This window comes from Pezoporus wallicus, unplaced genomic scaffold (assembly GCF_028554395.1).
Source record: "Pezoporus wallicus isolate ANWC-B61680 ecotype Strahan unplaced genomic scaffold, APGP_CSIRO_Pwel_v1 contig_2025, whole genome shotgun sequence".
Lineage (NCBI taxonomy): Eukaryota > Metazoa > Chordata > Aves > Psittaciformes > Psittacidae > Pezoporus > Pezoporus wallicus.
Genome location: NW_026640253.1, coordinates 5,134,260 through 5,148,467, shown reverse-complemented (window position 1 = coordinate 5,148,467; position 14,208 = coordinate 5,134,260). Strand labels below are relative to the sequence as shown.

Below are 14,208 nucleotides of genomic sequence, written 5' to 3'. Positions count from 1 at the left end.
AAACAACCCTTCTGAGGCTCATTTTGAACTAACTTTAAAAAACACATCACACAATCTTTCCATTAAATTACTGGGATTATTCTTTCTGGGATTTGTTTGTTGTTTTTTTTTTCTTGAAATACAAAGGAAGAGATTACAGTTTAAGAATTGAAGTGCAAGCAAAAAAAAAAAGAAAAGAAGATGAAGGGGAGGAAGACTTAGGAAAGCTTTTTTGGAGACCCCACTGCTTAAAAAGAACCACAAACACCACCTTTAACAACAAATTAAAATTAAGGGAAAAAAAATAAATAGCCATGACAGAGCAAAGGAAGGCTAAAGAAATGAATAAATACATAAACAAGGCCACTGTTAGCATATAATAGGTCACCACTAGTTGAAGCTTCCCAGCATCCGGAAGACACAGGGAGCTTGCAAACAGCACTCAAGAGCTAGTAGCAAAAGTAAAGCTTTACCCAGTTATTACCTGCTTTTCCTGTACACAGTATAAAATCCCAAACACATTAACTCAGCGTGACCTTTATGATGTTTGTAAATATGCAAATTAAAATCATAAAGAAAGGTAAGAGAAGTGAGAGGGAAGTGGGCAAGTGCCATTTTTGTATGCAATACAAGCAGCTCCCATTCTCACCAACACCAATTTATCATTCCCAGGAAGGAGAAATCCCAACACCAGCCACCTCCTGATCAGCACTGGGTGGGATAACTTGCCAAGGACCCTGACATTTATCTGTTTCAAAAGGGACACATGCAGTTATGCCACCACAGTGAAACTCTCTGGCCTTTGGGTCAGGCCACAAAGATAACGCAACAGCATCCACCAGAAGAGGAATGTGCAGAACCACTGTGAAGTCACTATTAAGTCTCTGTCCTTAGGAAACATTTTTAAAAGGAAGAGATGAAACAAGAAGACTTACAAAGAACTACATTTATTTTTGTTTACAGCAGATATCATAAATAAAGCTAAAACAATTTTCACTGTGTGCAAAATACAGAATTTCCATGTGAAAATTTAAATACAGCATTAAAAACTATTTAATAAAAATATTCAGTTAAGATTATAAAGTAAAATGAAGACAGAAGATTGAGGAGGAGAAGGACAGAATCCTCACTGGCCAGGAAGAGCTAGGAAGACTCTGCAACAGAGGGTAAAAAACACAGCAGTGGAGTGGTTTGAAATGGCAGGCCTTTATGTCATGACCTTCACCTGAAAGCATGCTGAGCTCTGTAACAAAACACCATAGCCCTGAAATACATAGGAAGTCACGTCCTAACCATTTGTGCAGGAAGTGACGCTTAAAATACAGAGAAGGTTTCTGTGTGGGCACAGAGCGGGGACTTTCAAAGCCATCAAGACATTCTGGCATACCCACACAAATAAATACTATTGCTTAAGCTACACAAATGTACAGGTCAGCAAGATAAGGAGTGTAGAGCTCTGACCCTGCAGCACTTCAGCATTCCTGGCTGAGGTGTGTGAAATGAGGCAAGTGGCAGAGGATGTGTGGCCTCTCCTGAAAACTGCCACTTAGATCAATTCCCGAAGACCCTTCCCTTTAGAAGAGGATCTCAGGAGGGAAGGCTGGGTCATGACCATGTCAAACAAAGCTTTAGTGCACATGATTGTCAGAATGAGCCCTTGGTTCTTGTTTGGATTCATTTCCCCTTCTAGATTATCAACGTGTGATTGATTACACATACTGGAACTTATGTAAAAAATACAAAATAATAGCACAACTTTGTTATGGAGAGCATGGCAAGGTCTCATGCAGCAAGACAAATCCATTCATCACAGTGGCAAATAGGGCCTAGTTAATTAGTTAACAAAACAATTCAAACCAAAACACTCTCGTTATATAAACTTGGCATTCTGATATTACAGACTAAAAATAGCATGCTTATATATTACTGTTAGGCCAGCCTACCATGTTTCTTGGGGTGCAAGACTAGAATTTGCACCTACTTGGCTAATTTTTTAACAGAATCCTTTTATATTGTACTCTTACAGTATGAAAGCAAGAAAGTGCTTAGGAAGCACCACAGTGCTCAAACATTGCTTGTTCACTGCTTATTGGAGCTCAATGGAAATAGGTGGTCACGCTAACCAGGAGAATCAGCTGGCTAATCTTGTCCTGACCTTATTTCAAATCTTTCCTTCAATACTTTGAAAGAAATTTAATTAGTTTTTGAAAGAAACTTTAATTAGTTCTTTCGAGAAGCAACTTACTTACCTAACTTACCTTGAAGGCACAAGGAAGTGTACATGCACAGACAGACAGAAAAACATTCTCTACAGAGAGCACAGACTTTGCTTTTTCTAGAACTGTGAACTCAGCATCAGGTTAAATGATCATGCCAAAGCTTGCATCCATTAATATACCAGACACACACAGTTTGCTCCAAAAGTCTTGAAAAAAATGCCATTGAAATGCTGTCAAACAACAGTGTTAGTCACACAATTTTGGAACTGGCAAGCAGAAAAAAAATCACCTGAGAGCAGAAAGGCTTCAGCCAGTGAGTGGGTGCAGCACTGGAATGATGAAATGGACTAAAAGCACCGAGGGAGATTGACAAAGAAGACAGCCAGGAAAAAAAAACAAAACACAGACCTTAACTTGGTTATACAGAAAAGCATCAGAAAGATTATGTAGGCACAGAGAAGAATAGGCCAAAAGGAAACTGCCTTTCTTCATTAAATCATGAATGAGGACAATTAAGTATGAATCTTACTAACAGAATATTAAGATTAAAAAAACAGAAATAAAAAAATCTACCAATTAGATTGATATCAATAAAAAAACCTTGCCAACAGATTCACCTGCAAAATCCCAGTGGGATATGCAGTGCAATTAAGATTCCTCAGGAAAATGTTTTCATTCTGCAGATTCCTGATTTCTGTTGTGGGAATGTAGGGATTTTATTCCTCATTATATAAATCTATAAGCGTCAATGCCATCTTTTTATTTTTTTTAGGTTGAATTTTAAACTTTCTCCTAGTAAGATTCATCTACTTTACATTAATTGGACATCAGAGATTTATAGATTTCTTACTATATCACCATTTTCCATACCAATGGTATGTTTACCATTACGCTCACTCTGCTGAAAAGCAGAAAATTCCCTGTAGTAAACAGTAGAAGATTTCAGGAAACAGTGTTCCTAAGGACTGTGCTGTTGACAAACTGACAGAGAACTGATCGCAAGCCAAGTTTTAAAACTTTACTACTTAGCAGTTTGCTGTGTTGCAGGAGTAACATGCTCAATCACAGCACAGATTTTTTCCTTTTTAAAGTGAAACTATAATTAGCAAATAATTAAAAAGTATACAATGTTCCAAAGTAGGTTTGGGGTTTTTTTACATGCTATTAAAAAAAAGATACAGATACGTTTTGTTACATATATACAGATGCCCACCATGTTACTATAATTGTTGCTGTGTCCAGTCAATATTCTAGCAAAGTTTTGCTAATACATGTTTGAGCATTAATGGCAATTTATTTCAAATGAATGCTGCCTTACACCTAAACAATTTTCTTCAATCACTTTTTCAAGTTCTGTGCATATACTAACAATCTTTTTCCCCCCAAATACATAATCATTTTAAACTGTGAAAAGCTTTATCCTCATAGTTTAAAGGAAGTCAGACTATCTAGAAGAAAAATCCAGTTTGCCATTTCCTTTAAACAGAAGATAATTTCCTCTTTATACCTAAGAAAAAACTGCCAGTCCATAAGCAGCACAGCCATTTAAGACCACTGGAAGACCACTGGATGCTCAACTTTGGTTCTAACTGAATGCAACATTATTTCCTATTATTTAAGCCATATTCTGTTGGCTAGAAATGAATGCTACAGAAGCTTTTAATTTTAGGCTATACATACTACCATGTTTATGTATTTACCTATTTCCTGGTTAACTTCTGAATTTAAACACTCAAGTATTTGAGAGGCAGGGAGCATGCTTACCTTGCTGGCTAACTAGGCTGAAAGTAATCAGGATTTGGGATGTTGGTGTCTCCTTGCCACTAAATAGCTTACTTAACCTGCCCCAACACCTTCTGATTAAGGTAGACTTTGTTGAGAGACATCTGAAAGAAAGTTACTTAACAGCTGCTCCAGACAGAATTTCACCTTTCTGCCATTACACATTGAAATGAATGAAATACCCAACTAAGAATTAATCTCCTTGGAATACATTTTTAGGTTTTTCTTGTTTGCTCTAAACTTGTATTAAAAAAAAAAAATAAAAAATCCAAAAGACAATAGGAGCATTGCCTACCCAGAGGAAACACAGCAGTGATTTCACTTACAGATGAGTGCTCCATAAACTGATATTCCTTGAATCAGCCACCTAATGAGGAAGCCTCGATTTGAGAAATAAGTCAGATCTAATTACACTATCAGTTCCTTTGACCTAGTTGCAATCAAGCCTTCACTCAACTAAGATTTGCTCTTCAAATTTATTTCAAAACTTTAAATAAATTAGTAGTACAGATTATACCCACTATCATCAAAGGGTATCTATCACATATAAGAAATGAAAAAAGGCATGACTAGGAGCAATGGCAATTAAGTACATGATTAATTCTTTTTTTTTTTTCTTTTTAACATATTCATGCAAATTATAAACCTCATAACGCAGAGCAAAGATGAAAGCAAGGAAAAAAAAAGGTATGCGCCATCTTCAGGTTTCAAAACCCAGTCATTTATCACAAATATTCCCCAAACATCTGAAAGAAGACACATTCTTTCTTGGTCTAATGAAAAAAAGAAAAAGGAGGAGGGCAGGGGAGGGAGCATGGTTTTTAAATATACAATATGCCCCATGGTCTGATCACAGGATAAAACAAGTGAAAAAGATAAATCTACAAACATCCTTCATCCATTGCCATGTTTTGGAAATGTGTCTGGACATTGCCCTTCATGCTCTAACATACAGTACATTTCATATTGAAATTTTTGATTGCACACCTCATATATATCAGAAGGAATCCACCATTCAAGTCACACATTAAATTGTATGAAAAGTAAAAAAGCAAACAAACAAAAAACCAACAAAACCCCCAAAGAAACAAACAAAAAACCCTCAAGAAAATAGTGAGGCTGTTAATTTTGAAAATCTGAAAGGCAAAATTGAGCAAGACACAGAAGAATTTAAACCCTACAGAATTTTTTTCACCCATTCAAGCACATTTTCAAGTGATAGCTCTGCTTCCCGGTACATATGAGTAAGTACCTCTAGAAGAGCACAGAGGAATGGCACACCAAGGCTCAAGAGTTCATACAAGTAGGTATAGTTATATGCATTGTCCCTGAAATGAAGATTGGTAGCGTGCAGAAAACCATGCATCCAGTTAGACAGGCGTCTGGGAATGTCAAGCAGATCCCTTGTCACCCGAAGGGGCCAGCTTAGTGTGCCCCTAAAGAAGGAAGTCAGGATACCTGGGGACCTGTCCTCTGGACTGCTAGCAGTAGACAAAGTGCTTTCTGTGGTGGTCTCTGTGGGTTTGGGTTCCTCTTTCTTCCATGCTTCTGCTGTCTCCTTACATAAAGCGTTAAAAAAAAATGTTATATATACACTTCTAAAATATGGCACGTTCAATTTCTGTTACTGTTTTCAGGTCTTTATATATATATTCACTTCCAATTTCTCCTAAGTTCACATTTATTTTGTATAGAGAAAACTCAATTCCATTCAGAACCAGACTATAAATATGTCAAACAGAACCAGGAGGTTATGTTTTAGTATTGATTTAAGTGCTTCTGGATATTAGCTAGGAAACATCTCTCACACACACATACAATTGCAAGTATTGCACCCTGCTTGAAATAAAGCTGCCTCAACATTCCCTGCATTATTAATATAAACAATATGTACCTTTCCTTGGATCTGTAAGGTTGCTCTTCTCTTTCTCTGCTTAGTACTGATTTTGCAGTGTGTAAAATGAGGTTTGCAGTAAAATTTACCTACAAGAGAAAAAAAAAAAAAAGATTTTTCATCTATATATATATGGACTGAAACCCCACTGCTGCATCCATAAAAAGATAAAATCAGGATAATCAATGGTTGGGCAGCAAAAGGAATGGGAAACTTGCCACCAGCTGAATAGCTCACAGCTCTGAATGGGTTTCTTTTACAGTACACAGATTTGCATGTTTTTTAAATAAGGCAAGGTCATTTATCTACCACACAGGTTTAAGATTAATTAATAGCAGAAACCCAAAATTCAATAAATACAATGTCACAAACCAAAACAAGACATCAAGCAGCAAAAACTCAAATAATCAGTTAAAAAAAAAGTCTTTGCAAAGCATTCTCTGGACTTCAAAAGAGCCACTTTTAGCCTTGAGTCTAATTTTTTCTTTGCAGAAAGAGATCAGGTTAATATTCCAATCTACTCAAACCATTTGGAAGCGGCAAGGGAATTTCAATTCAGTTTAATAATTTCCCTCTAAACAAAAAACAAGCAAACAAACCAAAATGGGGGTGTAGGTGGGATTGAGTGCCCAAGATCTGAATCTCCTGTTCTACAGTAGACTGGAATAAATTACACCACTGCTCGGCCAGTACTACTGCTTTCAATTCCTGAGCCGTAACATCTTGAAAGAGATAACCTATATTCCCTTGATCCATGTAAATCTGCCACTATTGTGTCTTACCCTTGTAGATCATGTTATTTAATGGCCAGTTGTAAATGAGAGATGAGAATAATTCTGTACTGTTGGAGAGAAAAAAAAAAAAAAAAAAAAAAAATCACCTTTCCCCTCTCCCTCCCTCTGTCCTGTGCTTGGACAAATTGCATTTTGATCACTCAAGTTATTTTCCACTGAGGAATTCTTATTTAAAGCTCAGGTCTGTCATAACTGGATTATTTTGAAAGACTAGAACTGCAAGTACAAGGACTTGAAGATCAGTATGGACACAAACAACATATTTGGCAGACCTCCTCTTTACTGAATTACTTGGCCAGGTCTTTTTCCCTGGTTCCTTTAAAAACATCAATACTTAAACAATCAATATTTTAAATATTCTTAAATAGCTCCTCTATTACCTTCCTCAACATCAAAGGCGTAAATTCCTAAGCGGAGTGTTGTAGAACATACTTCACACTTGAAGCACTCCCTATGAAAGAAGTGGCCTTCTGCGCTCAGCCGCTCCATAACGTATACCCGTTTTTTGCAGAAGTAACAAATGTCACTCCCCCCGACAGACTGAGGGAATTCTTTTCGCAGAGATGCCTGTTAAATGACAAAAATAGAAATGCACATAAAGCTGTTGCACTACACCCAAATTCTTAACTGGGAAGCTTCTTTATCTGCTTGAATTTTTACACAGCACCCTCCACACACAATTAAAATGTCAGCTTTTTTATTACTCATTTGCTACAATCCTGTAGGTTTATGCTGCAATTCATAAATCAGACATCACAAGGACTTTAAGGGGTGATTTTCAGCTGGACTTGTATCCAGCTTCCCTCTGGGAGTTCACTGACATTTTGTGTTTACTCAGGTACAAGAGCAGCATCAGTCCCAGATGCTCTTTCATCACCCTGCACTGCGCTGGCTCAGGCACTTGCATCTCACAGTCTGAGGGCATCGGTGCTTCTCAGAAGAGGGCAAAGGCAGACCTTGCTAGCCTCAAATAACAGGCATGCAGAGCTAGGAAAACAGACATCCTGAAACTTTCAATATACACTCGCTCATACACACTCTGGAGGAAAATGTAGGCTTGCATTTTAATGTCCAGGAAGAAAACCTGACAGTCTTTAATGCTGGTGTCTGAACTGTTTTTATCACTGCAGACATGCTTCCCCTCTCAGACATGTTCCTCCCAAGACTACAGCCCAAGCTGGGGCTTGATTTGCTTTAAAAAAAAAAAAAAAAAATCACTTTCTCTCCTTCCACAGACATGCAGAATATTTTTAACTCATTGGACTTTAAAATACGATCCATATTTACAACTGGAATCTATTGTGAAGGTTTTTGTTGAATTTGGGCTGTCAATCATCATTCTTTAATTGCCATACATCTTACCCTCTCTGGATATACATGCAAAAGGTACAGAAAAAATAAAAAGGTACAGAAAAATAAATTAGAAATTAATTAGATGCCACTGGACTTCCCTTTTCTTATTAGAGGTAGATATGAAGATGTTACTTTGTATTAGTTATAAGTCAGTACAGACGAGCAACCTTTCTCTACCACAGCCATCACCATCTCCCTTCCTTTCCACCATCCCCACTGCCACGGGAGATGTTCTATGCATGGGACAGAGGAGGCATAGGCTTGGCAGAGTCCAGGCACATTCAGACAACAGCACATAGTCCACACAACTCATCTTTAGTTTGCTGCCAAAAAGTAGCCTTGTAACAGCTTCATAATGTTAAGTTCAAGTCACAATTTTAATCATCACATTGTCTTGTGCTTAAAAGTTAAGGACCAAATCTGCCATCAATAATCCGTTTTGCTGTGATGGATCATTTCAGAGCATGAAATTTCCCAAATGAATAACCATGCAAATGGTTACCCATGTATATACATGTTTTTGAAAAAAGAACAGATAGTTACAGTGAAGTACAAGCAACTGAGTTTGTGCTGGCTAATAGATAAGTGTCATCACCACAACACAACATCTTACTTCATTTCCCAATACCTGACAGCTCTGAGCAGTAGAGGCAGAAGATGGAGAATGAGGAATGGGGCAAGAACCTGTAGCTCTGTCCAGAGACTGCTTCTGAATTCAACACAGAACAGTGTCAGAGTTTAAAAACAGCTCTCCAAAATGAGGCACAGTGATTCAGCATTTGTGTGTTAAAAATAACTGCATAAACATATACTATAACAAAACTTTCTTTAGAAGCTGCCCTGATTAATAATTGCCTTCTCTTACTAACTGTACCAGTAATTACGTTTAATAAAACCCTCCTGAAGTTTTAATTCATGCAAATAATAAAAATCTAAATAGAAGACACCGTGAACAACATTTCCAGCACATCCACACATCAGCATGTTTTGCCAGTATGTACTTGATTCCTTAATAAATGTTAGACTAAGATCTTTCATAATGCTTGAAGTGCTCCACAGCCAAAATCTTAAATTAGGATGTTAGTTCCGGAAACACCACTCTTTAAAATCGAGTTATTGCTTCTTTTTGGGTTTGGTCTTACCAGTTCAAGGGGGTTAAGCTGTGGCTTGGGTCTGTGATCATTCACATACAGATTGACAAGAACTTCAGCCACAGCTCCAATTGCACATGATACCTTTCCTACAGTCATCTAACCAGAAAAGAGAAGATGAAGAATAGAAGGAAGAGCTTTAGTTTTTCTTGAAAAAGGATTTTACGAGAAAAGGACAGGGATGATTTGAAAACATGCAAACAACGATAAAGAGAGGCTACGAGAAAGAGCAGAGCCAAAGTCTAGCAGAACACAAGCATGTTCATTTGTTAGCAGCATGGTCCAGCTGGTGGCCACAGAAGTGTGTGCAGTTCCCACACTTCTCTGTGAAATGATGGAGAAACAACTGCTGGGAGCAAACACTCCCACAGCACAGTCCTCCTGCCATGCCTATGAAAGGCTGAGCTGGGAGCTACTGCCTATCAGGGTTGGGCTGTTCTGATAGACTGAAAAAAACAAACCCTGTTCACTTTGACTTCTTGGAACTTTGTTGTTGTATTTCACAGAAGTGGGGACTAAACTTTACATTACCAGACTACAGAATGTGGCATTTCAGGAAACAGCCTATGAAAATGTAGTAGAAATCCCACGTACAAACATTTTGTTGATTCTCACAAAGCAATCATTCTCCCTCTTCCCCATTGACTCAATGCCAGAGAAAACTGGATAAACCATGTTCATGAAAGGAAGCCATCTCCTTTAATCTGCTTCATCACACTATAGCAGCCACAAATGTTAGGCTCTTTCTAACCAAATTTATCAAATAGACAGGCCTGCAAGGAGACTGCACTTCTTTAGGCTGTGGCTCCAAACGCACCACTACCAGATCACTGACTGCATGGTCCAGGCTTCCTTGCCAAAACACATGCCTGGGCAGTGGAACAGTAGAAAGGGGGGGTGTGTGTGGCAGGCAGGTAGGTATTCTAATTCCCTGCTCCTGGAAAAAAAGACTGTGAAGACTTCATAGAGCTATAGAAATATTTTCCACCCTAAACCAAATTTGCTGTAGTGACTTTCATTTTAGTTTTATAGTCAACATAAGATCCCACGACCTCTCTGGTAGCAAAGGCAGCAAGAACAATCCTGGTAAGGCCAGGGATCTGGTATTCTGCTTCTGAAGTCAGAACATTCTTTTTATTTCCTAGAGGATCCACTGTCTCATATATCATGCTTCATTTGCCTCCCAAAGAGTCCAAATATTAAAGTCTTACACTTGTCAGCGATACAATTTTTTACTGCCACTACACCAAGTCTTGCTAATGGAAAGGTTTTAAAATATCAGAAAGCTACCAAGAAGAAAAGAGAAAAATATAAAGGCAATGGTATTTATGCTACTTTAAAATAATTTTGAAACATTTTCTATCAAGTTTAAAACAACTATGATGCATTGTGGGTGCATTTTCAAAAATTATGACAGATAAAAATATTCTTGCTAATAAAAAAAAATATAATCCAGAGGAGTATGTCCAGCTCCTTACAGCTTCCCTTATCTTTTGAGAGTTATCCTGTAATTAGCTTAATATCCAGGTAGGTACAAAATATGCAGGTTAAGACAACAAAGGCCATTCAAGGAATAAATTTATGTCCTGTTTGGTTTTGCTTATTATAAAAAGACTTTAAAATGTTGTTCAATATCTGCAGAACTTGCAGGGTAACAACAGCAAAGTAAACTGTTAATTACACACCACAGTGCTGTCCCAAGTGGTACACTAGATTATTAGCCAACAGAAGTGCTACTTGCTACTACAGGAAAACTATGCTCCTTTGTATTGTTTAAAATCACAGAAGACAAAATTTTCCTCCCCAAATTCTGCCCCTCAGAATACGCTGAGTGGCTTTTAGGCCACATACAACTTATTACCTATGAGCTCCTAGGTAAAAGAAAGCTTCTGAAGTTAATTGAAGCAAAAAGTTTACCTTGAACTAGTTAAATGCTGGAGCAATCACTTGAACAATAAGGCTGTGCCTAGAATGCAAGTAGGTGAATTTCAGGAAAAGCATCCTTAAGCCTGAACTACACCTTGAAATTCATCAGGTTGGTCGATTTCTGTTCTCCACCCATTGGAGCAATCTACCTCAACATTAAAGCAGTCAAAACAAGAAAACTGCACATCTGTACATACTTAAAAAATGTTATTAAAAGGAAATGTTATTAAAAGGAAATGTTATTGTAATGAAAGGGAACTCACATTCTGTGTAAAAGCAAGTGGGATTTCAATTTAATCTAGTAACCGAAAGACTGCTGACTACTCTTGTCTCCTACAACCACCATCAACACACGCATTGTTGCTGCTCACCAGTGGGAAGGGCAGGAGGCAAGTGGACTTGAGGACTGATTAGATCTCACTTTATACAAATTGTTTAATAAGGCCACATTACTGGGGAAAGATCTCTATTGGTTCTCCTTACTGAATCAGGAATGTGGGTAGACAAGAGGAGATCGATTTGCTACAACCTTGGCACCACACCTTCCAGGTGATGTGCAGAGGGGCCTAGATAGATTGGAGCATTGGGCAATGATTAAGGGGATAAAATTTACCAAGTCCAAATGCTGAGTTCTGCACTCAGGATAGAGTAATGCCAGGTGCAAGTATAAACTGGGAGAGGGGTGGCTGGAGAGCAGCCCTGCAGAATGGGATCAGGGATTGCTGGTTGGCAGCAGGCTCAGTATGAGCCAGCAGTGTGCCCTGGCAGCCAAGAGGGTAAACCCCATAATGGAGGGCATCAAACACAGCCCCAGCAACCAGTTCAAAAGAGGGGACTATCCCACTGTATTCAGCATTGGTGCAGCCTCACATTGAGTACTGTGTGCAGCTCTGGGCCCCACAGCTGGAAAAGGATGTGAAGTTCCTTAAATGTGTCTGGAGGAGGGCAACAAAGCTGGTGGGAGCACTGGAAGGCAAGTCTTGTGAGGGGCAGCTAAGGACTGTGGGCTTGTCTAGTTCGGAGAGAAGGAAGCTAAGGGGTGACCTCATTGCTTTCTACAGCTTCCTGAGGAGGGAAACTGGAGAGGAGGTGCTGATCTCTTCTTCCTGTACCTAGTGATAGGATGCTTGGGAATGGTTCAAAGCTGCATCAGGAGAGGTTCAGACTGGACATTAGGAAGCACTCCTTCACCAAAACAGTGGTCAAACACTGGAACAGGCTTCCCAGAGAGCTGGTTGATGCCCCACGCCTGTCAGTGATTAAGAGGCATTTGGACAATGTCCTTAGTTTCATGCTTTAGCTTTTGGTCAGCCCTGAATTGGTCAGGCAGTTGGACTAGATGATCATGGTACATCCCTTACAACCAAAATATTCTATTGTTTTCTATTCAAAAGAAATTAAATTACAAAATAGAAACATCAAGGAAAGATAAGAAGCCACCAGACCACCTCATGAGCACTTGCAGAAACCTGCAGAGAATGGGAGGGACGGGTTCTAGCCCACCAGGCTAGGGACTTCTGCCCTAATATGACAACAGTACAACCACTGAGTAACCTTGTCTTCTCTAAAACTCACCTAGTTATGGACAAGGACTTCAGTAACATCCTCACCATGTAATCATGTAAGTGTAATAAATTCCAGTTGCAGGAGAGATGGTCTGACCCCAAAATCTACAGACTTTCCTGCAGAGAACCTGTCAGCTCTTACATGGGTTAGCTTTGGTTGATAGCACACAGATCTCTGCCAGCCTGATGCTACTCATGTACCCTAGAAATTCACTATACACATAATAGGTTTTATATTTTGCTCATGCACTTACTACCTTTGAGGCTACTGGTGTACTTGAAGTGCCACACAACCCTGCAATTCTGTAGTGCCGCGGCCACTATCAATAAATAGCAGGTTACTTCTCACAATTCAAGCAGGTTTATACTATTAGCTTTAAACCCTGTGTTGGAAAGGAATCTTAGAGTTACCTTACACAGTGAATTTCAGAAAAAATCTGCAAAGAAAACACTTAAAAATCCACCACGTGTGTGTGATTTGTGAAGACTGTTGACCTGTCAATGACATGTTACCAAAGCTTTTCAGCAGGTTGATCAGAGTGGTTATTAGTGGGAAGCGAAAGCTGCCTTCTGTGTTTCCCCATGTTATTGTTTGTAACACCACAGCCAACCAACAACTATGCCTGGTAGTATTTTCATAAAACAAAGGAAATGTACTCTCTGCCTCCAAAGCATACAATGCTTCCCCTTTGTTGTTTCATATCCTTAATGATTTTCCTGGTCTTATTTAGCTTTGAGAGGTATTTATTTACTTTGGTACCACCTGCTACATATGTTTTACCTCTGAGATAAACAACATGTGAGTAATAAGTTACTGTGTGTAGAAAACACCCAAGCCCTGCTGGTAATTAGTCACCTCACTGAAGGGAAGCAGTTGGTCCAAACACCGCAGGCAGCAAAGCCTACTGATTGCAACATCATAGTTCTTATGACATATGGTGTGGAGTCACGCATGCAAAGCTCAGATGAACACAGTTTTCTGAAGATCAAATCCAACTTTAAACAGACAACAGGAATAACCAAAGCCCAGCCTGTAATATAATATTTGTTCCTTCATAATTCTACCTATGTGAATTTTGACAGCTGATTAAAGCTAGAAGGTAGCTTTGATTATTACTGGCAACTTGCATATACTTTCATGTAGTAGGAAGTTCTTAATAAATTGTAATGACTGTATGCCTTTAGAAGAAACAATATGCTTCCATAGCTTTCCTTTCAAGTGCTCCTTTCAGGACTGAGGCTTAACAGGTTTCTGTAATAAGACAGTATGATTTCTTAGCCACCATTTTCAATAAATACGGTACCATAACTAATACCACTCTAGTGAAAATTCAACAGTTGCAAAGGATCATTGTGTCTCATAACAATCTCAGTACTCACTTGAAATTAAAGTGACGGTTCTAACTACTTAAAGAATGGGAGGGTACTGATATTTATAGGCCATCTCTCATGAAATCTTACAAAACTCAGAAGACTTCCATTATCTTCTGCTGGGAAAATGCAGAAACACTGAGAGCGACATGAAGAAGCTTGTTCTGCTGACTT

At 38.7% G+C, this 14,208-nt stretch overlaps 1 protein-coding gene and 1 long non-coding RNA gene across 2 annotated transcripts in view; both read right to left on the bottom strand.

Annotated features, from left to right (window-relative positions):
- The window catches only part of MICAL2 (microtubule associated monooxygenase, calponin and LIM domain containing 2), a 117,643-nt gene that overhangs the window by 55,267 nt on the left and 48,168 nt on the right, over positions 1-14,208 (bottom strand). Inside the window, exons 21-24 of the mRNA XM_057418220.1 lie at positions 9,164-9,271; positions 7,049-7,235; positions 5,875-5,963; positions 5,159-5,538 (exon numbers count right to left, since the gene is read on the bottom strand). Coding sequence (XP_057274203.1) covers positions 5,159-5,538; positions 5,875-5,963; positions 7,049-7,235; positions 9,164-9,271 — 764 coding nt within the window. The remainder of the gene's footprint in view (positions 1-5,158; positions 5,539-5,874; positions 5,964-7,048; positions 7,236-9,163; positions 9,272-14,208) is intronic.
- On the bottom strand, positions 911-2,760 carry LOC130604052 (uncharacterized). The gene is made up of 2 exons (XR_008973359.1): positions 2,488-2,760; positions 911-1,222 (listed from the first exon to the last, which is right to left on the bottom strand). It is a non-coding gene; the product is annotated as an uncharacterized LOC130604052 (long non-coding RNA).